The sequence below is a fragment of the Alosa sapidissima genome, chromosome 1 (genome assembly GCF_018492685.1).
Source record: "Alosa sapidissima isolate fAloSap1 chromosome 1, fAloSap1.pri, whole genome shotgun sequence".
In the NCBI taxonomy this organism is placed as follows: Eukaryota; Metazoa; Chordata; class Actinopteri; order Clupeiformes; family Clupeidae; genus Alosa; species Alosa sapidissima.
Window position 1 is genome coordinate 14,901,806 of NC_055957.1, and position 23,355 is coordinate 14,925,160.

The 23,355-nt window shown below is 41.7% G+C and overlaps 1 long non-coding RNA gene and 1 gene segment (V, D, J or C); both read right to left on the reverse strand.

Moving 5' to 3' along the window:
• Positions 1-926: 926 nt before the first annotated feature.
• Positions 927-23,355, reverse strand: part of LOC121715998 — a 29,955-nt gene continuing 7,526 nt past the window's right edge. Inside the window, 1 exon segment of the V gene segment in view lies at positions 927-1,349. Within this exon segment, the coding sequence occupies positions 928-1,349 (422 nt within the window).
• LOC121719823 lies at positions 3,497-5,388 on the reverse strand. The gene is made up of 3 exons (XR_006034388.1): positions 5,303-5,388; positions 4,168-5,110; positions 3,497-4,005 (listed from the first exon to the last, which is right to left on the reverse strand). It is a non-coding gene; the product is annotated as an uncharacterized LOC121719823 (long non-coding RNA).

The window sequence follows — 23,355 nt, forward strand, 5'->3', positions numbered from 1 at the left end:
AATTATCGTAGCACAGAGGGAAGCCATTCTGTAATTGTTTCTTCGAGACAAAGACTGACAGCTCACACATACAGTGGCGCATGAGGGGTGGATCTGCTGTAACCTCCTCTGGGTTTCATGGTCTTAATCTAAAGCATTGAGCGCCTCCTCCTGGTGTCATGGTGACATGACATGTCATGCATTACATGTAAATTAGACTCTAATCACTAGAGTATTGTTATGAGAAAAGGGATGCTTACAGGGATTGGCAACCACGAATAATGGTGATATTCAGTTGAATTTTTGGCTATGCATTTCAAATATACATACACTACCATTCAAACGTTTGGAGTCACTTAGAAATGTCCTTGTTTTCATCATTAATGTTGAAAATTACTTGTAGAAAGAAATGGATCTTTAATGCAATATCTGCATTGCCAATTATCAGCACCCATTCATCCAATGTTTCAAAGGTAGGCTACATTCTGTTTACTTATCTGATACCAGTTTAAAAGGCTAACTGATAAAACATTGGAGAACCCGTTCACATTTATGTAAGGACAAAATGTAATCTAAATGTAAAAATGTAAAAAAAAAAGCAATGCAACTGATGTCATCTGGTATTCTGTCTATAAAGGAGTGGAGTGGAAATTTATTTATTGTGACTTTCTAACGGCAGTGTCATACGTATATAAATATATAATATTTTGCATATAACTTAGTATATACATACACGTTAAATTATCTTTATACATTAACGGTTGAAGCCCATTATTTAACTCAATTTTCAAAATACATATTTTTTTAATTGTGTAAATATAATTTTTTTATGTATTATAGGTGCATATTTTATTTGAAGCTATGTACAAATTAATGCATTTCTTTAAGAGTATTATAATTCACATGATAAATACAGATCAGTAAAATGATGATGAATTCAAATCTGTATCAGCAGACTGGATTAATAGTCAGAGTGTATAAATGAATGTACTGTCTGTGAAGGGGACATGTTGAATCTCCCTCCTCCTGCACATCTGAGAGGATTTTGTACAGCAGAGTCAGAGTTCCTGTCACTGTGGGCCTCAGGGCGCAGTAGTACACAGCAGAGTCAGACGCCTCTGCAGAGGAGAGCTCCAGAAACACGCGCTTTTCCTCTGTCTTTATGGAGGGAGTCAGGCGGGGAACTGGGTCTGAAGTGGTACCAGCCACATATATGTAGTAGAGGAACTCTGGGATGGAGTTGGGATACTGCCGATACCATTGCAAGTTAGTGACACTACCACTGTAGTTACAGGAGAAAGTAACAGCTTCTTCCTCGATGACGATCAGTGAAGAATGCGAGGGTGTTATAGTATTCCCAACAGATTCTCCTGTGAATAATGAACAAAGAGATGAAGAACATGTGAAGATGCCAGTTCTTTTAAATGGAGGTAAAATTTAGACAAGCACAAATTCATCTGGATATCACTGAAACATGCCTCTATGATGGACTCTACAGTACATTTCATTCTAATATACTATACCTTGTTGATATACTTAACTATACATGCATTATGATAAAACGCCTATTATATACAACATCTACAAAGATCTTACCTATTAAGAGAGACAAGAGCAGGAATGCACGTAGTACCATCATGACTGGCCAGCACTGACAGAGTGACTGCAAGCATCTCAACACCTTCTTTACACACATACATTTCCTGACTCCGCCCCATCCACTGTGGTTATTGTTGTGTAAAAGTGTTTTAATGATATCAATGAATGACTTTACCGGCTGATACTTTTCTCATTTAAAACGAATTCTGCCTAATATATTTCAACTGGAATCATTTTTGGGTATAAAAAGAGCACTGCGGATACATTCACAGATACTAATTTATGTTCATTTTATTATATGTATTATATGCATATTCCATCTAAATATATTTAAAATTAAATGAATTTCTTTCACAGTATTATAATTGATAAATACAGAACAGACTGGATTAATAGTCAGAGTGTATAAATGGATGTACTGTCTGTGAAGGGGACATGTTGAATCTCCCTCCTCCTGCACATCTGAGAGGTTTTTGTACAGCAGAGTCTGAGTTCCTGTCACTGTGGGCACCAGGGCGCAGTAGTACACAGCAGAGTCAGACGCCTCTGCAGAGGAGAGCTCCAGAAACACACGCTTTTCCTCTGTCTTTATGGAGGGAGTCAGACGGGGAACTGGGTCTGAAGTGGTACCAGCCTCATATATGTAGTAGAGGAACTCTGGGATAGAGTTGGGATATTGCCGATACCACTGCAAGTTACTGACATCACTACTGCTGTAGTTACAGGAGAAAGTGACACTTTCTCCCTCATTGATGACCACTGAGGAATGAGAGAGTGTTATAGTATTCCCAACAGATTCTCCTGTGAATGATGAAGAAAGAGATGAAGAGCATGTGAAGATGGATATTTCTGCTTCTGTGATGGATTCTAGATGATTTGAGATAACTAGATAACTTGAGTATATACTTAACTGTGCATGCATTATTATATTACGCCTAGATTTTACTTCCTTATGTGACAAATATAAATGGTAATACTCAAAGATCTTACCTATTAAGAGAGATAAGAGCAGGAATGCACCAAGTACCATCATGATTAGCCAGCACTGGCAGAGTGACTGCAAGCATCTCGACACCTTCTTTACACACACACATTTCCTGACTCCGCCCCATCCACTGTGGTTATTGTTGCGTAAAGGACCAGCCAAAAAAAAATATTTAATGACATTAATTAATGACTTTACCGGCTGATTTTTTACTTTCCTCTGACTCGGGGTGTTTTCACACTTGGTCCCTTTCAGCCTTCTAAACAAACTCAGATCGATGACTCAGCATTTTTTGTACATAACACTCCAAACAAACTCTAACCCATTAGAAGCCAACCGGCGCAATTCATCTAATCTGTGCACTGTGCACTTTTTGCATTGTAGTCTATTTTATCCTCCTTAATATATCTGACAGCATCTAATCAACATGTAGTGTTGAAATGTCGCCCCACCCTGGTTCCCAGTCATATTGCAGTCCAAGTGCAGCTGTGTTTTCTATGTGAATATGAAATGTGAAATATAGACTGAAACTTTGCTGAGAAAAAAGGTTTGGTGAGTTGGCTACCTTGTAGTCAGTACCTTTGAAGACAGACGAGGATCTACAGCTGAAGTCTGTTTTTGCCTCACAGTACTGATGAGATGCCGAGGAGCTGATTTTCATTCCCACATTTCACACTAGAAGATGAAAAGAGATATTATTTCACATGATATAAAATGCGTGTACAGTAGGTATATGGATAACGTGGTCTGGAAACAGATTAAAGAACATTTTATATTTTGATTCATCCGCATGTTTTAATTTTAATTTAGTCTGTCATACAGATTTAATTGTTATATGCCTCTAAAATGTTATTGGGTTTTTGTTACCTTGGTGTTATTATTATTATGAACATGATGAATTAACACATTAATGGAGTGATCACACATGCATTGTTGATCATAGAGTTATGAGTTATTGTTTGCATAAAATACATTTGTAGATACAGTATATGGCCCCTGAAGATTTGTTTACTGTAATTCTATAGGAGAAATTAATTGTTTTTAGTTAGAGTTCCTTGTCCCTGCATTTCAGACAACAGAGCAATACAATCCCTCGCTGTCAGTCAGGTTTTTGTATGGGAGTCAGGGGTTTAGTGTCACTGTGGGCTCCAGAGCACAGTAGTACAGTGCAGAGTCAGAGACTTGAACAGAGGAGATCTGCAGAAACACTTGAGTTTTCTCTTGGTTTAGTTTCCCCATCAGGCGAGGATGTTTGCCTGGGCTCGGGTCTTTCCCAGTGGAGTGCAGCACAAGCAGGAGGAACTGTGGAGCTGATCTGGGATACTGGACATACCACTGGAGAGAATATGCAGAGGAGTAGCTACAGGACAAGCTAACATTCACTCCTTCCTCTGGGAACACTTCAGTTCTGTCTGAAGTAATTTTCTGTCCTGTGCAAACACCTTTAAAAAAAACAAAAAGAAAACATATATTTGAAATGTTTCAAATAGTTTCAAATATTATTTGGTCAGATCATTTTAATTGTTATTATGTTATATAAATAATGTAATGTTATTATATATAACTGTGTCAAAATGCAATTTTATATCCCATTTATATGATACCTGTTAGGATGCTGAGCCAAAGAACTCTGTAGAGTAGCATTGTTAACGTCATCTCCAGAAAACAAATACAGTTTGAACTGAACCCTTCAAACATGTTTGCAAGGCCTACAGGGTGACTGAGGAGACAACATGTGTCTTCTATGCTCCTCCTCCAGTCAATGCCCTCATACAGTAGCAGAGTCAGCAGCAGAGGATGCTGATTGGAGAGCTCTTATGACAGTGATCATAATTGAATGAATCACTCTGCAATCTGATATGTACTGTTTAAAACATCATGTTACGAGAAGAAAATTACTTTTTTCTAATGTGGAATAATTATTTCTAATCAGTATCTTTCTCACAGTATAGTTGGATGAATTACCTAACTATTCCCTAACACCTACAATATTCAGCTTTACTGTGTATAAAAACATTGAATATCTACAGTAACTGCTGATTGAAGTTTATAGCACAATTTATTCATTAATTTGTAGTAGAGCTATACTGTGAGATAGGTTTGGTCAGACAGGTGAGAAAAACAGCTGAGAAATGGCACCATGTGAACTCCTTGATTATGATTAATGCTGATTAAAAGACTCTTCAAAATGTTCTTGAAAGTGTGGACCATGACTTTGATGCCATTTAAAGGGACACCAGGCAACGTTTTCGTGTTAATTACTCATCTTCGTAAGTCTGTATATGGTTAAATGACTCGTTACAGGGCTGAGTGTTGAGTGTTGTGGAATATGACAGACGAGGGTCCACATCTGACGTCTGATTTGGCCCAGGAGAGAACATGCTGAGAAGATGCTGAGGAGCTGAGTTTGGATGCTGGTGATACCCCTGTACCACTGTCAAGACTGTGGATTTGAGGAGGAGTAGCTGCATGAAAGGGTTAAACCAGATCCCTCCACATGAGAGACCTCAGTACTATCTGGAGTAATCATATCAGCATTGATGAGCCCTGCCAGAGGAAAAGAAACAGAAATGTATGTAACCTGAAATATGTAAATATAACAGCTATGAATGAGAGTTGTGCATATATCAGTATGCATAATACTGTATGTGCTGCTTTTTTCTTTCTCATTCTTTAAAATAATAATAATAATAATAATTTTGCTGTGTAATACCATTGCAAATGTAGAACTGCTCTTACCTAAGAAGGCTAAAAACAGTAGCAGTGCTACAGGAATCATCATGGTAATGTCCACAGTGTAGTTCATGAGGCAGGGTGGTATGCAGATCTGCTTGGATTCAGTTCTTCACTTTCACTTAAATCTGATGTCACCATGATGCTGTCTGTTCAGCTCCTCCTCTGACTGGTAGAGGGTTGGTGAACTTCATAATATCTTTGGTGATAAGGATAATGATAAAACTGAAAAAAAAAAGTTCCCATCACTTTTGGAGACATCCACATGATAATATGCCCACTATGTTTTGAGTTATGGTAACAATAAACTGTCTGAGTCACACTAACATAAACTCTGACCTCTGATTTGAGTCAGATGGATTACTAAAATAGAGAAAAAAACTATAATACATGTAATGTGTTTATTCTGAAAAATCACAGTTGAGAGAGAAAGAGAGATTTCGTATTGGTATGTTCATGAATTGTACCATTTGTAGCACAATCAAAAACAGTTTATACTGTAGTTTAGACAATTGTCATGACAAAAGATGTGTCATATGTGGCCTCCTGTTAGACACAACTGTGAGTGTAATTTTAGTTTTTGTACAGTGTGTTGTTGGGTTCCTGACACTGTGGGCTGCAGGGTGCAGTAGTAAACAGCAGAGTCTGAGACTTCAGCGAATGAGATCTCCAGAAACAGCTGTTTCTTCTTACTGTTCACTTTAACAGACTACCCATGGATTGGTGGATCTGCTTTTTGTGTGTGAGTTCCTGCAGTCAGACAGTACAAGAAACAAGCTGCGGGGCAGACCAGGTCACGCCCACCCATTCGCCAGGTCCTTCTGATGGCATGTGAATATCAGGGCCCTATCATGACAGTCATCGTCACTCGTCAAAAGCTTATTCAAATTTAGTAAGATGTCCAGTCCACACTGGGAGGGTTTTCGTTATCAAATGTTGAGCGCATGGCGCAACAAGGTGTTTCTCAGTTTTTTTTTAATCAGTCATGGGTGTGTTTTGGGCCTAACATCATTTAAACCAATGAGAATGACATCTGTCATTCCCTTTAACGGCGCAAAGCACGATATCAAATAAATTCATCGGTATTTTGACATTCAACGGCGCATTTGAAGGAGGCTGCTTTCGAGACCGTATGGAATAGTCATCCCACTAAACCAGTGGTTCTCAAACTTGGGGTCGGCAAAAATATTGGAGCGGTCGCGAAATGATTTGCATTTGATTTTTTGTAAAGGTTTTTAGTCAAAGGCTCCCATTGACATAATGCCTTTGATGTTGACCTATACCTATGAGAGAAGACATTTTCTGCCTCTGCTTCCAATCCCCATCTCACAACATTTAAAAACCAAATTATGTCGGTTAGAGAGAAGGGTGTCACGAGACTTGGCCCATGTTTTTTGGGGGGCAGCCAGACAAAACGTTTAAGAACCACTGCACTAAACCATGCTTTACTAAAACCTAGCATAGCCTTCACGCATTTGCACTCCTCTATTATTTGAACTCATTGGCAAAGTGAGTTCAAAGAGTTGCTTATATCTTGTGACAGTGCGTCTTCAGCTGTGCTCCATACGTGTCTCTCGCCTCTCCCCTAATCACTTTTAACCGTCATTACCAATTTGCTAATGAACCTCTATTTGGTTAATTAGAAACATACTTACCTGAAAGGCTAAACGTACCTTAACGTTACCATAACCTGTGAAAGAAAAATTATAATTTGTAGCACTTACCTGTGTAATTTGTATTTATTGAAGATTTACCTTTTCTTCATTAAATTCATCCAAATACGACACTCCGCCTGTTCCTTGGGGAGGATAATGAGGAAACAAGTTTAACTTGCTGTTTCATGCTAGATGAGAACAGTGCAGGTTGAATCTAGCCCGGTAATGACATGATGACCTCATTATAGCCCACTGAAGTCATAATTCGATAATGTCTAAGAATCGCCACTGGTGTAATTGATCAAGCATAGATCATATTCAATATTATTGGTGGTGCTAAGGTGGTGGGGGGTTCCCAAATCAAAGTATGCTTAGGGCCCCATAGGACCCCATAAAGCCGGTTCTGCCCAAAAGACTCTGGAAAATAAGCTGCAGTTGTGTAAGAGTGACTCTGTATCTTTTTTCTACAAGAGCACGAGAGGAGTAGAAGAGCGGTAGAGAGCTGTTTCTGCCAGAGCCAAATCTTCAATTATGAGTTCAGTAAACGCATGTTAGAGGTGGGTAATGTTGACAAGTACAAAGAGTACTGAACCAGTGGTAAGGGACACCTTTAGGACACCTTTATATAGAAGCCATTGAGGTGCCTGATCAGGATATATACCAGTGTCAAATAAACAACAATAATAAAAACACTATGTTATACCATTGAATATTGGACAAAAAATGAATGTATTTGAAAGGAAAATGACACACCAAAGTCAACAGTTTGACAAATGCAGTCAAATATATCAGGTAATTTGTATTTTGTGTAACAGTTTATTACAACAGCATGCATTTCAATGATGCAACAGGTGTGACCACAGATGCTATTCACCGGAAAACCTCTGATGGTGTTAAACTGATATCAGAGCACTGAGAGAAAATTACTTTGATCTCTGAATAAAAAGTATCCTATTTAAAATGTGAGTTTTTGTACAGCTTCTCTGAGTCTTTGTATCACTGGGCTACCCTCAGAGCACAGTAGTAGAGAGCTGTATCTGCCAGCGTCAGATCTTTAATGATGAGTTCAGTAAATGTTTCATCGGTATTAGAGGTAAATCGTGGGTCTGAGCTCTCATCACCACCGTATGATCGAGCACCTTTCCATAGAAGCCATTGTGGTGCCTGATGAGGATACTGTCTGTACCAGTAAAGGTAAACATAACGGCTGCTTGTCTCATATGAACATTTCAGGGTAACTGTTTTCATTCCTTCTGGGTGACTTACACGGTCCCGATCAGGATCAGTGCTGTCAGCTATTATTTCTGCAAACAAGCACATTAAAGAAATCAAAATCAAAATGTGCATCATAAAAAAACATGAGAAAAAAAGAGAAAAAAGTCAGTTTACCAGTGATGATAATGAGAATCAGAAGTAGTGGTTTGCCCATGTCAGTTGTTCTTGGTATGTGTGTGTGTGTGTGTGTAATTTGTTGTCTGATGTGCTGCTCTGTGGATGACTGAAAGTGTGTCTGTAGCTACCTTTTAAAAGAGAAAGGAAATGCATCAGGAAGTTACACTCTCATGTCACACAGCACAACAGCATTATTACACTCATTAACGATTTCTCTTCATTTAGTGGGTCATGACTGAACATGTTGTACATTTAGTGAGGGTTTTTAAAACACCTGTTCAGTGAAAGCTTTTTTTTCAGTCTTTTTTTCACAGGTGTTTTTAAAAATTGGTATTGAATCATTGCCGTCTTGAGATAAGTTTCAATACTACATTTAAAACATTACAATTAGGCAAAAGGGGCTGGATGGCGTCATGTAACTTGAAGTGATGTAAAGCAATACTGGATGACATCACATTTTTGAAATACTGTATGTAAACAAAACGCCAGCAAAAAAAAACCTTTCAGCAGCAAAAAACTCACTTTTCTCCTTCTAAAATTCCCCAAAGCTCCCTTCCCCCAAACTCAAACGGTCTGGTTGGCAAATGCAATTCGCACAATTGTGCACTCAGTGAAGTGAGTGAACTGATTCATGAAAGATTGATGTGACCTTAAAGCTGCAATTGGCAAGATTTTTTTGGTCATATTCACTGAAACCGACACTATGCACCAATAGAACAACATAAACCAGCCGGTTTTAGAAAAAAAACGCACTTCTACCTCCACCTGTTATTTGTTTTGCAAAAATCCACAGCTCCCAGTTCTTCGGGTCCAATCAGAGCAGGGCTGTGTGAGATCTGACGGTCAATCACAGTCTGGTGCAGTCAGGTGCGCACTGAAGAGCACAAACTCGATAAGAGGGTGCTCGGTGGTAGTGGGGGAGGGGCATGAGAGTTGTAAACATCGAAAATTTTGGCTCCTCAAGTCCCCTCAATCTATCAGACTTCCCAACTGCAGCTTTAATGTGGGTACTGTACCAATAATGGACACAATTTGCTTGTTTTGATGGCACAAAGAATTAGTAATCTGTAGATATGCATTTAGAATTTATAGCAAATTATTTTGCCTATGGGTTGCTAAAATGAGAGACAGCATCATTCTGCTATAGTCATATAATTGAACTGTGATGACAGCCAACAAACAATGCAGCTTATTATGGCGTTTTTATTTTCTCTCTCTTTCACTGTCTTTCACTGCCTCTAGTGTCATGTTTTAATACTGTGCAATAATTGTGTAACCTCATCCCCTGGAAACAAGATAGGTTGAGTTAAGTTAAAGTCTGATTACACTTTACTTGAAGGTATCTACATTAGAGTGACATGCCACTGTCATGACCGTGTAATAAACATTATGAACAAGTTATTATTGTTCATGACATAACGCTTCTTTCACTCGCTTCTGTCAAGTGTAATTCAGTTTTTGTTATGACAAGTTAGGGTTAGTGTTATGACAGTATTATGTCACTCTTATGTACTGTAGATACCTTCAAGTAAAGTGTTAGCAAAAGTCTTTGTGCCGTTGACCAACACGTTTAGACCACTAAGGAAAGAGGTGATACCCTGAGATTGCCTGAAAGATGATATCCTGAAAGATGGTGCCTGGCATTCACAGTCTCTATTTAGAGATAGGCTAGCTAACACCAGGCATTTACTGTACAATGTCAGTGTGACATGTTGGTTCACCTGCTGGATAAAACAGGTGCTGGAGAAAGTGATATTGTTATTCCCTTTTCCCTTTTTATCGCAAACTATTATTCCTTTTGCTTACATTTTTGCCCAGTACATATGTTTGTTCATTGCCAGCACTAATATAAGCTTAGATTCCGTCACTCTCTGCCTCACCATCAGGTGAGTATCTACAGTACCTCTAACTTTTGGGGGTTTGCAGGAATTTGTAACATGAGTATGACACAAACATGGTGGAAGCTGCTTCACCTTCACCCCTTCACCTTATTACACATGCATCAGCAGGTCTTGCCTGTGACGGAGCGCATAGCTACCGCCACCGCAGCGACACGCTGCTTACGTTAACAGAGACTGAGCGCGAACGTCAGCTTACGTGTTTGTTATGTCTGTCTTCCATGCCATTCATCTGCTGATGTGTTTCATATCTGTTAACCATGTCATTCATCATACAATTTCAGTAATTCCCGTTGCTGTTATTTAGACGTCTTAAACATTCTACACAACGGTGAATTCGCCTAGGCTACTTTTATCCATTACAACTCTTTACAGTTTAAAATCATACATTTCCACTCATTGTCATTTACGTTAAAATAAGCACTCGTCAAACTTGTCTTGTCACACCAATATTGTGTTTATTTTAAGTTAAAATCATACGGCAGAAAAGTCACCTTGCAAAATGTTTGTCTCACCAGCGTTCAGCGACTCGTCTTCTGTTTGTTTGAGTAAGAGATTCCCCGTGCCAAGTTCCGGGTTTATTAATGCGTTTATTGATGCGTGTTTTAATAAATTAATTTGTATAGGCTGTTAAAAGAATGTTGACTATGCCAACTTGAAGTAAGATGTTTAAAATATGTCACATATAATTGTCCAGATATTTGGAGTGTTTTCTAGCAGTTTTAGCTCATTTGTTGTTAGCTCACCAGTGATACCCCCTGTACTTTTGACCGTGTTGGTATGATCCAATTTAGAGAGGCACTTGGGCCTAATTTAAGCCATCCCAGTGAGTTGGTAGGGAGAGCAGGTCATGGACAGACGTGTGTCTTGTAGCTCTCTAACCTAAGGTAATGCTGACTGGTGCAAAGTCATTGTTATTATTGTCTAGACATCTTTTGACTATCATGTCAGTTTATTTTCTTTATTGAAAAAGTTTTTGTTTTTCTTATTTTTATTTTTATTTTTTGCCTTGTTATTATTTAATGATCAATTAATTGCCTACGGGCCTTATTTTGGGAAAAATAAAATTCCCATCTTCCACAAAATACACCTTGAGTCCTTCCTGAGAGTGTTCCACCTTTTGCTCAACCCGCCTCGACACACTTACCCTTAACATTTGGTGGCAGCGCATAAGGGAAACCAGTGGCCACGAGCAGCTCTCAGTGAGTATGGATCCGAGAGGGGGTTCAGTGCCCCCTGGAGGAGGCCCGTCGAAAGATCTAGGGACGAGGCCAAGGTCCGCTGCATCCAGAGCCCCTACTCCAGTGGTGGAAGACCGCATGGACCGTGTTGAACGCCTCATGAAGGCTGTGGCAAAGTCGCAGCGGCGCCAGCAGGACCAGTTGAACGCCGAGGCGCAGCGACAAGACCAGAGGTGGAAGGCAATGGAGCATCAGTTCCAGCAGCTTCAGAGAGTGGTGAGAGATGGACCGACTCCCGCGCAGGCAGCACGACAGCCAATGGCCAACCTACAGCAGGCTCAACTCCCGCCTCTCTTCAGCTCAGGGCCTGCTTCTCCATGGTCCCTCTTTGGATATACCGACGCCACAGCCGCACTATGGACAAGGTACAGTTCCGGCGCCCAGACTTCACAGTTCCCTGGACTCCACATCTTTCGGCCTGGGCCTACCCACCAATCACCCGCCAGGGTGGAAACCTCCAAGAATGGCGGCGTATGAAGAAGATGAAGATATTGAACATTATCTTACCACATTTGAAAGACTTGCAACAGCCTGTCAGTGGCCTTTTGATGCCTGGGCTTTGTCTCTCATGCCCTTGCTCAGAGGGAAGGCCAGAGCAGCTTTTGTTGCCATGAATTCAGAAGACACACGGGACTACGTCAAGGTGAAGCAGGCCATTCTTCGTAAATTTGAGATCAGACCGGAGACGTATCGCCTGAGGTTCCACTCCAAGACCATCCGGGATGGTGAGACGGCGAGGGAGCTTCACGATAGGCTCAAAGATCTCCTGGAGAAGTGGCTCGAACCTGAGATGAGGACGAAGGACCAGATCTGTGACCAGATCATCCTGGAGCAGTTCCTGGGGATGCTCAACCACGACCTGCAGGTATGGGTGAGGGAGCACACCCCATGCTCCTCAGCCGAAGCTGCAGACCTGGTGGAGACTTTTGTGGCCGCCAGACCGTCCAGACGGTGGTACCAGTTGGGTCCACACGACACGATCAGAAGTCCTCAATACCCAGTCCAGCAGGAACCACAGAGGACTTCAGCCAGTAAGTCTGTGGGTGGTACTAGTCGTGTGTTCAGGCCCTCCAATAGCCCCAATAGACCTAGCCCCAGTGAGCAGTCTGTTAGTACACCTCCAGCTAGTACGTACAAGGTCCCTATATGTCACGGCTGTGGTCAGTCCGGCCACATCAAGCCTAATTGCCCTGTTAAAACTGTTAACAATAGACTGTGTTAACTCCCTGGCCCTAGTAACCACTCATCGTTCACCCCTGCTGATGTAACTGTTCCACTGTGCAAGCGCTAGTTGACTCTGGTAGCAGTCAATCTTTCATTCTTCAGTCGTGTTTGCCTCCCAGTTTTCAGCCTGTGGGTAGAGTTAGGGTCCGATGCATCCATGGTGACGAGTCTGAGCACCAGACTAGCGGGGTCCCCATTGAGATAAATGGTCAGAAGTACTTGTTGACTGTTGGCCTTTTAGATAAATGCCTGTATCCAGTGGTTCTAGGCCAGGATGTGCCCATTCTTACTGAGTTGCTACAGAGTGCTAACACAGCTACTGGTTACGTTTTAACTAGAGCACAGGCCAGAGAGAAAGCAGACCCTGATTACTTGTCAGAGCTAGCTTTTAGTTGTCAGGGTGGCAAACCCAGAAAGTCCAGAGCAGAACGACGCAGAGCTAAAGTAGCGGGTACGGCAGTGCAGGATAATCTCCATTTTCCCTCTCTAGAGGGCAGTGAAGACATTGCAGCCAATTTTGTCAACCTGCAGCAGGAAGACCCCACCATTAGCTCTTGTTTTTCTAATATTAAGTCTCCAGATGAGGCAGAGGAAGCCATAAAGGAGGGAGAGGTATGTTTTGTCCTCTGTAATGGGAAGCTCTATAGGGTGAGTGCAGAAAGAGAGCAGTTGGTGGTTCCAGAAGCCCTCCGAGCAAAAGTCTTGCATCTCGGGCATAGTATTCCTTGGTCAGGTCACTTAGGAAAGGAGAAGACCGTGAAGCAGAATTGTGAGAAGGTTTTATTGGCCAGGGTTTCATAGCGATATTGCAGAATATTGTAAATCCTGTCCAGAATGTCAACTGTCCGCTCGCTCTAGTAGGGGCTTGAAGGCTCCTCTCATCAGCCTCCCCATTATTGACATTCCATTCAGTCGCATCGCCATGGATGTAGTTGGGCCCCTAGAAAGGAGTAGGGCTGGTCACCGCTATTCTGGTCATTGGCGACTACGCAACAAGATACCCCGAGGCTTTCCCCCTCAGAGATATTAACCCTTAGAACCCTAAGCTGTTTTTAGGGCATTTTCACTACCTTTATTCATAAGGATTTATTCTGGTCATTGTAAGTGCCACACACACATATTATATATTGTTTTTTTCAGCAGAGTCTAGGCTATGCAGATTCATTTCATGTATTAGTACTAGCATTGATTTTATTTTGATTTTTAAAGAATTAAAATATAAAAATCATATTATAAAAATTCTTATATTTTGACCTGTATCTCACCACAGCAAGCTCATAGCTCTACATGCATTTCATGTGTGTGTAGGGCAGACTGTCCTGAAACGGGCAATATAATTGCCATGTTGGAGGGATACTCTGGGGCTGAGCAATTTACAGAAATATGTGGTGTGTGATTTACGGAAATAAATGCCATTTTTTATTTAGTGATGAAAAATGATCATTCTGCACTCCATATCTGTGACACGAACTGATCTGACCTGACTTGACCCAAGTTTGCCTGTTAGCATGTGTGACTATGGTGTATGCACACATGATGATTCTCAACTTTTTACTGCATTGCCATGAACAAAGTAAAGGCAAAAAAGGTGTTTCTTTGTTGAACAAATTGGGATGCAATGTGAGCCTTGAATTGGATGCCATGCAGGAATTTGCTAGGATCTCAAAACCGGATTATGAACATGTTTTGCCATAGAGAAACACAGGATAGCGTTGGATTATAAACATGCTTTGCCACAAAAACAGACAAAAACGTGGGGTAAGTCCAGCTATATGAAGTTATTATTTTGCTGTCACTTCGTCTGTTTTATAACCCAGAAGGATATATTTGGTATCAAATGATAGCTCTGTGTCTCCTCTTTCATCTAACATACGTGGCATATATATCCGATCACGGGTCCGCGAGTAATTACTCCGAGAGTAATGGGTGTGCAGCGTTGGTTTGTGTACATGACGTTAATATTTTGCAGTCACTTCGTCTTTTTTCATAAGCCAGAAAGATCGATATCCATGGTACCAATGGATAGCCCTGTTTCTCCTCTTTCATCTGATATGCTTGCCATATCTATGCGATCACGGGTTCGCGAGTAATTCGAACAAGAGTAATGGGTGCGCAGGTGAACGCAGAGAAGTATAGACTGTAAATATGATGCAATTTTAATTTAATTTCATGATTTTTTTAAATTTTCATACTTGATCGTACAGACACGTGCCTAGTCTCTTTGGAAAGCCCCACTTCTTCTCTGTCATGAAATAAAGGTTTTATCTCGTTGTGATGAACAGTCACGGAGCAATGTAACAGAGAAGAAAGGGTGTGTTTTTTGACGCACTTTGCGTCAATCGGGTTCTAAGGGTTAAGGCTAGACAAATTGCTAACTGTTTGATTCAGTTATTTTCACGGGTGGGCATCCCCAAGGAGGTCCTGACAGATCAGGGAGCTAATTTCACGAGCAAGACGCTCAAACAAGTCTACTCCCTGTTAGGGATCAGGGGCATTAAGACCACACCCTACCACCCACAGACAGATGGCATGGTGGAAAGGTTTAATCAAACCTTGAAGACCATGCTACGGAAATTTGTGTCTGACTCTGGAGCCGACTGGGACCAGTGGCTCCCCTTTCTGCTCTTTGCCTACAGAGAGGTTCCGCAGGCATCCACTGGGTTCTCCCCCTTCGAGCTCTTGTACGGGCGGGAGGTGAGAGGCCCGCTGGACATCCTCCGTGAGAGCTGGGAGGGGGAATCTCCTCGCCAACGGGTGAACATTGCGAGTTATGTTCTCAGGATGCGGGGGAAGCTGGACCAGCTGAGCTCCATGGCCCACGACCATCTGGCCAATGCACAGACACGGCAGAAGTCGTGGTACGACAAGTCTGCACGCAGCCGCTCCTTCACCCCAGGGCAGAAGGTGTTGCTGCTGCTACCATCATCGGAAAGTAGTCTGTTGGCAAAATGGCAAGGTCCTTACGAGGTGCTTCGCAAGGCCAGCGAAGTGACCTACGAAATAGCCATGCCAGACAGACGACGCCTGAAACAACTCTTTCACGTCAACCTGTTGAAGCAGTGGACGGACCGTCCACCTTCCGTCCAGAACCAGTTGTGGGCACGGACTGTGGAGCAGGAAGAGGAGCTGGTTGAGCAGTACTTTCCAACTGCTGGCGGCGACTCCCTCTACCCATCCGTCTCCCACTTGACATCGCAACAGCAGGAGGACCTGTTAAGCATCATCCCCAGAGGCCTGTTCAGAGACCAGCCAGGGCGGACAAACATACTCACCCATGACATCCAGCTCACGTCTCCAGGCCCCATCCGGCATACCAGTACCAGAGTTCCAGCGCGCCTGATCAACGCACTGAAGCAAGAGGTGCAGGCCATGTTGGAGATGGGGGTGATAGATCCGTCACACAGTGAGTGGTGCAGTTCCGTCATTCTTGTTCCGAAGAAGGAGGGAGGACTCCGCTTTTGTGTTGACTTTTCCAGACTGAACAGCATCTCGGCATTCGACCCATATCCCATGCCCCGCGTGGACGAGATGGTGGAGCGCCTAGAGAAGGCAAAATTCCTCAGCACCTTGGACTTGTGCAAGGGGTATTGGCAGGTGCCACTCACTCCACGTGCACAGGAACTGACCGCTTTCCGAGCTCCATCAGGCCTCTACCAGTTTCGGGTCATGCCATTTGGCCTCCATGGCGCTGCAGCCACCTTTCAGCGTCTCATGGACGAGGTGTTGAGGGGTGCTGAGGACTACGCCGCGGCCTATATTGACGACGTAATTATTCATAGCTCCACTTGGGCGGAGCATCTCCGCCATCTACGGGACATCTTCCAAAGGATCCACTGAGCTGGCCTGGTGGTGAACAGCAGCAAATGCCAACTCGCTAGCTCGGAGGTGTGCTACCTGGGCTATATCCTGGGTGGTGGCACCATCCGACCCCAGATTAGCAAGGTGGAGTCCATCCGCAACGCCCAGCCTCCCTCTACCAAGAAGGGGGTGAGATCGTTCCTGGGGTTGGTCGGTTGGTACAGACGGTTTATCCCCAATTTCTCCAGCCGAGCTGCTCCCCTCACAGACCTCACTCGTAAGAACAGCCCCAACAAGGAGGTCTGGACTGTTGAGTGTGGGGCCGCATTCCAGGACTTGGAATGTATGTGTTTTGAACCGGTGCTCCAGAGCCCCGATTTCTCCCTGCCCTTTACTGTGCAGACAGACGCCTCAGGCCTAGGCTTGGGGGCGGTGTTGCTGCAGGGTGAGGGAGAGGATAAAAGACCTGTCCAATATGTGAGCCGTAAGTTGTTCCCTCGTGAGACACGCTACTCGACCATTGAGAAAGAGTGTCTCGCTATTAAGTGGGCTCTGGACACAATGAAGTACTATCTTGTGGGCAAAGACTTTGTCCTTGAGACTGACCACAGGGCCCTGCAGTGGCTTCATCAGATGAGAGACTTAAATTCACGGATTACCCGTTGGAACCTATCGCTGCAGCCTTACAGGTTCACTGTGAGATATAAGGCTGGCAAGGACAATGTTATTGCGGACTTTCTCTCGCGTCATGATATGGACGCTCCCTCTTAAGGGGGGGGGGGGGGGGGGGGGGGGCGACACGCTGCTTACATTAACAGAGACTGAGCGCGAACGTCAGCTTACGTGTTTGTTATGTCTGTCTTCCATGCCATTCATCTGCTGATGTGTTTCATATCTGTTAACCATGTCATTCATCATACAATTTCAGTAATTCCCGTTGCTGTTATTTAGACGTCTTAAACATTCTACACAACGGTGAATTTGCCTAGGCTACTTTTATCCATTACAACTCTTTACAGTTTAAAATCATACATTTCCACTCATTGTCATGATCCAATTTAGAGAGGCGCTTGGGCCTAATTTAAGCCTCCCTAGTGAGTTGGTAGGGAGAGCAAGTCATGGACAGACGTGTGTCTTGTAGCTCTCTAACCTAATGTAATGCTGACTGGTGCAAAGTCATTGTTATTATTGTCTAGTCATCTTTTGACTATCATGTCAGTTTATTTTCTTTATTGAAAAAGTTTTTTGTTTTTCTTATTTTTATTTTTATTTTTTGCTTTGTTATTATTTAATGATTAATTAATTGCCTACGGGCCTTATTTTGAGAAAAATAAAATTCCCATCTTCCACAAAATACACCTTGAGTCCTTCCTGAGAGCGTTCCACCTTTTGCTCAACCCGACTCGACACACTTACCCTTAACATTGCCATCATAGTGTGCTAGGATCAATCTGCACAGCACTGTACTGTTATGACTGTTGAAATACCATTTCCCAGTGTGATATGTATATCCTATAGTGTTTTCCATGAGCTTTGTGTTAGACACACATTGCACTGTGTTTGTATCTGTGTAAAGGACACCCATCAATAACCTACTTTATAATTTATGGTAGGAATGAGAATAAAATGTGTGGCTTGGTAGCTGGCCATGGTCCAAAAGGGATGGGATGCATATTATGCTCACAAACGATCTCCACTGACACCCCCTATGGATAAGGGGCAATGTGGGAGTATAGTTATGAGTAAAATGGAGTGACTGGTGGCCGCTGGTCAGTCAGACCAATAGAAATGTCACTTACTTTTAATTGACAGTTCAGAATTGTTAAAGTTACATTCTATTTATTCATTTCTCATTTAGGTCATCAATTTTCACCACTGAACGAATACATATATAGTTTTTGTGTGTGCGAGATGAAACAATCTTGGTGGTTGTTTAGTGCTTATTGCCCTGTCTGTTTTAAGTGTTCAAAAAGTAGAAAAGCAGAAAGTAGGGAATGTATCAGGCACGTATTTGTCTTTAAAACATTACAAACACTATTATATGTGCATTTTCTCTGAATATGTTTTAACTAAAATCAATTCAGTGTAAATGATGTTTTCCACATTTGTGTCATTACCATTTTCAGGTGTCTCTTGACTAAGACAGTTTTTGTATGAGAGCTGAGTCTGCAGCTGTCACTGTGGGCCTCAGAGCACAGTAGTACACAGCAGAGTCAGAGACTTGCAGATCCTGGATCGTCAGATTAACAGTTTTTGTGTCTGTGTTGAGTGTAGCATTGAATCTCCCCTTAAAATCTGGGCCATTGTCTTGTCCTAAAGCTGGTTTCTGTAGAATATATTTTGGGAATCCGTTTGGTTTCTGCTGGTACCAGAAGAGATACTGTTGAGATGCTAATGCAGTGGTCTCATACTGGCAGCTGAGTGTCACCATGCTGCCCTTCAGACCCGTCTCATCTTTAGGTTGAGTAACAGAGTCCCCCTTTGCAGAGCACACTGTGAAGACAATAGATCCACATGAAATAGAAAAAAAATATTTAAAAACAAATACAGAAATTGTGTGAAACATTACAGTATATATTGCATTATAAGATATCTCTTACCACTGAAATAAGCAACTAGTATGAATACTCTGATGCAATATTCCATGGTTGAACTGTGGTTACTACCAGTGATAATGCAGCTCACTTTGGACTCTGTCTGTCTCCTTCAGTTCTTATATCACATTCTTACACACACATATGGTGCATTGGAGCTTCATTCTGCAGGTTTTGACATTACATTTGCGCCCCCCTCAGTTCACAATGAGAACAGCACAAAGTGCAGCACAACAAGCCTTATATTCAAAGACGTCAACGGACACTTTTATAGACCAACCTGCAGAGCAGATTAATTCAGTTATACTGTAGGCTACATTCTCAGGAAAGAAGGAAAAACAAATTAAGTATCATAAGAGGCAACAGCCATCAGGGTTAAAACAACAGCTAGCCAGGTTAAAGTCATATATTTTGCTAAAAATAAATGTTTTAAGTCTCCGTTTAAAACTGTCCGTAGACAGTGACAGTCCGTCAGAGTGTCAGAGAGGGCATTCCCAGAGGCGGACAGAGTACACAGCTTCATTACTTGAGTAAAAGTACAGATACCCTTTGCTAAATTTTACTCAAGTACAAGTAAAAGTACAACAGTCAGATGTCTACTTAAGTAAAAGTACTGAAGTACTTGTTTTTAAAAGTACTTCAGTATCAAGAGTACAAGAGTAGCCTACATTTTCTAAATATTGCATTACTACTGCCACAGTGCTTACATTTATGTACAGAAACGTCCGACATGGAGTTATGAAAAATGTTTATGTTTATACCTTGGAGAATGTAAAATGAATTGGAAGTAAAATCAAGTCATTTTCATCTTTTTACCATGTTGCCAGGGATGGGCAGTATTTCTAATACATGTATTTAAAATACGTATTTCAAATACAAAATACTATTTTGTAATTGAAACACTTGAAGTGAAAACTATCATTAACTTGTTCAGAAAATGGAAATAGTCTGGTGAGGTGAGGCCACAGGTTGGCACATTCCCAGGATGGACCCGCTGCGTCTTCATCCATGCATTGTTTCGTCCATGGTTTCATCTCTTATCTAAATCTGACCATGGAGTTGACTTTGGCGGAAAGCTGAAGGTGATTGCTGATAGGCTGTCCCAATCAGTGGCGCCTGCACAATCCATTCACGTTTGAGAGGGAAACAACAAATTGAGGGTTTCTGAGATTTTTCTTTTTTCCTTTTTTTTTAGAAGTAGTAACGGGTACTCACGGTTATAGATAGAAATGTAGTGGAGTACAGAGTACAATATTTGCCTATCAAATGTACTTGAGTAAAGTCATGAGTACTCCCCAAAAATGATACTCGAGTAAAGTACAGATCCCTCAAAATTGTACTCAAGTACTGTACTCAAGTAAATGTACTCCGTTACTGTCCGGCTCTGGGCATTCCACAGACGAGGGGCAGCAGAACAGAAGGCTCCTTGTTCTAAGTCTTGTCCTGGGGGTGTGGAGGCACTTTGAGTGAGTAGAACAGAGGGACCATGTTTAGTGGGGTTTAGTGGGGTGAGTAGGTAGGGGGGACATTGCCATGGATGCACTGATGAGTGAGAAACGGGTAGTCTTATAGTACAATTATGCCCCCTCAGTTTGAAATGATAACTGCACTCATAAGGTTGACTGACAAATTTTGATGTCATCATTTTACTTTTACTGTCTGCCAATATTGATATTATTTACCAAAGCGTAAGCGGAATCCAAAGCGTGTTTCTCGGTGACTGTCTATCATCAAAGTGAGACCTAGCCACACAATAGACATGGGGTGGAACTCCCCCAGGGGCGCAGGAGATATTTTGAAAGTGAGGGGGACCAAATTGTGAACACAAACCCATAGTGAAATCAGATTTCCAGATATCGGATCGCCACCTCTGGCCCACTTTCGACCATCATATTTTAAACTTGCCAGAATATTAAGATAATACCATTGATTGTTTTCAAAATATTGTTTGATTAAAATTGTCAAAACTGTGAGATGAGCACAATGCCAGATCTGCCCTCAGACCAGCTTCTTGCTATGTGCTATGTGCAATTCTACTAATTTTTTTAGATTTATTTTACACTACTTGGGCCAATGGTAGAATACTCTAAAAGCAACATGATGTTGATATTTTATGAAGCCATGAATGAATCATCATGCCTATGATCCAAACATAGACTACATGATCAAATAGCCTAGTTAGGCCTACAGTACCTAAATTGTCTGGTATAAACCAAATCAACTCTCCACTATGTGTCTGCAGTTAATATTTATGCAATGTTAGAACATGTTGGCTTAACAAGTTACCAGTCTAGAACACACAGAAAATTGCAACAGAAAGTTGCCTTTATAATCAACTATTTGTTCCAACATCATTTAAACAAAGCATTTATAAAATTGAAAATATATATATATATATATTACATAAGAAGTAAAATAAAATACTGTTACTGTAGTAACTGTACCACATTATCCCAAGCTTCAAAGAGCTCCCCATGTCTGTGACAGCCAGACGTGACACCGCTAAATTCTCAGCTTGTTTATACCCCACACTGAACGCGTAAGAAAGGCCCATCACTCTGGGGTGTGGTCGCCTACTCTCTGGGATTTATGCACCAAGGTAACTGAAGTATCCAATTTGTGCCTTGAAATTATGTTTGAAATAAATGTCTTAGAACAAAAACTTTGGGTAGGCCTATATACTTGTATTTTATAGTTAGGCTAGTGAAAACGAGTTAATCAGTAGGCTAGTTGAGTTTGTTATCAATAAACATAACAGCTAATGTCATGTTGAGCAGGAGATAGGCTACCATAAATCCGCCCGGGATTGATTCTATTTATAGCCGGACACAGGGCTCGAATTATCTTTTTGTCTTTAAGGGAGTCTCTCTATCTCATAAAAAGTTGACACACCCCACGCATCAGCCAGCCAGCGCAGCTGTGCGCATAGCCTAACAAGGCGATACAATGAAATAGCCTAGGCGCAAGTGGCGCTTTTGCGCAGTACAGTATATGCGCACGGTAGGCCTAGGCTTTACCTTGACACAAGCATACAACAGACAGATTTTTCATAGAAAATGATTACTTTTAATTCATTTCAACATATTATTGATTATAATAGTCCATATCTCAATTCAATTTCACAATACAAAGAAATAGACTAAACGATTTAGTCTGTGCCATTCTCAATTTCACAACGTAACTCATTTAAACCAGACCACCGTCTCAGATAGGCTATCCTCAGTGTCAAACACAATAATGCATGTAGTGTAACTTATACACAGGGGAAAAAGCACTAACTGGCAGAAATGAATAAAGCCAGCCAAACTATGTTCTAGTAGGCTAATGTGTTGAACCGTGGAAAATTAATAGACGAACAATTTTGGAGTTTGCACTGAGATATTGTCGGGTAGCCATTGAATATTCCGACATCAGAGATTGCTAACAGGTGTTTCAAAATAGCTGGGAACTTTCCGGAGCTCTGAATGGCAGAGGATAGCTAGATCATCAGACAACACAATCATTGTAGGCTGCATTATGGGCCATAATGTATGGCTTTGTCAATCAACATAGAATAGGTAAAGCGCAAGTTCAACAGCAAACAGGACTTTTCAGCACGTATCAAACCGGCTAGCCCAATGAACGCCTATGCAAATAGACAAAACACTCACATCAAAGCAGGGTGACTTCTTCAGATTTTCGAGTGCTGTCAAATCGATACGATTTAAGTCAATGAAATAACACCTCTTCTTAATATTTTATTATATTGTTGGTTGGATTAATAAAGTCGTTTTCCTACCATGGGTCTCCAACACACGTTCTCAAGCTCATTGTCTTGCCGCCCCTTTCGAGCTAATTGCCAGAGGCTGAAGCCTACTACATTTAATTGTTGCGTGACTCAAGGCATTCCAGCCTACGAATTTAATAAAAAGTAGCCTACTAAATCATGCATAATTAAACAATAACTCAATTTAGGCTACTTGGCTACGCAAAAAGGTTTCTATTACAGCACAACCCCTATTCAATGAATGGCTACCTTGTCTCGCAATAAACAGCGGTGGAAATCCCGACACTTTTTCAACTGCATGAAACATAACAGTGAACCATCAAATATCTCCCAGAGTTCAGTGCCCATCAGTCCCAACATTTAGCAATATAATCAAACAGTCCAAAAGTAAATCAGATCCCAAACCAAACCGAAAATGTTATGCTTTTGATGGCCTACCAGTATGCCGCTCCAAACGAAAAGCATCTCTAATGATGGTTGTTAGTAGACAA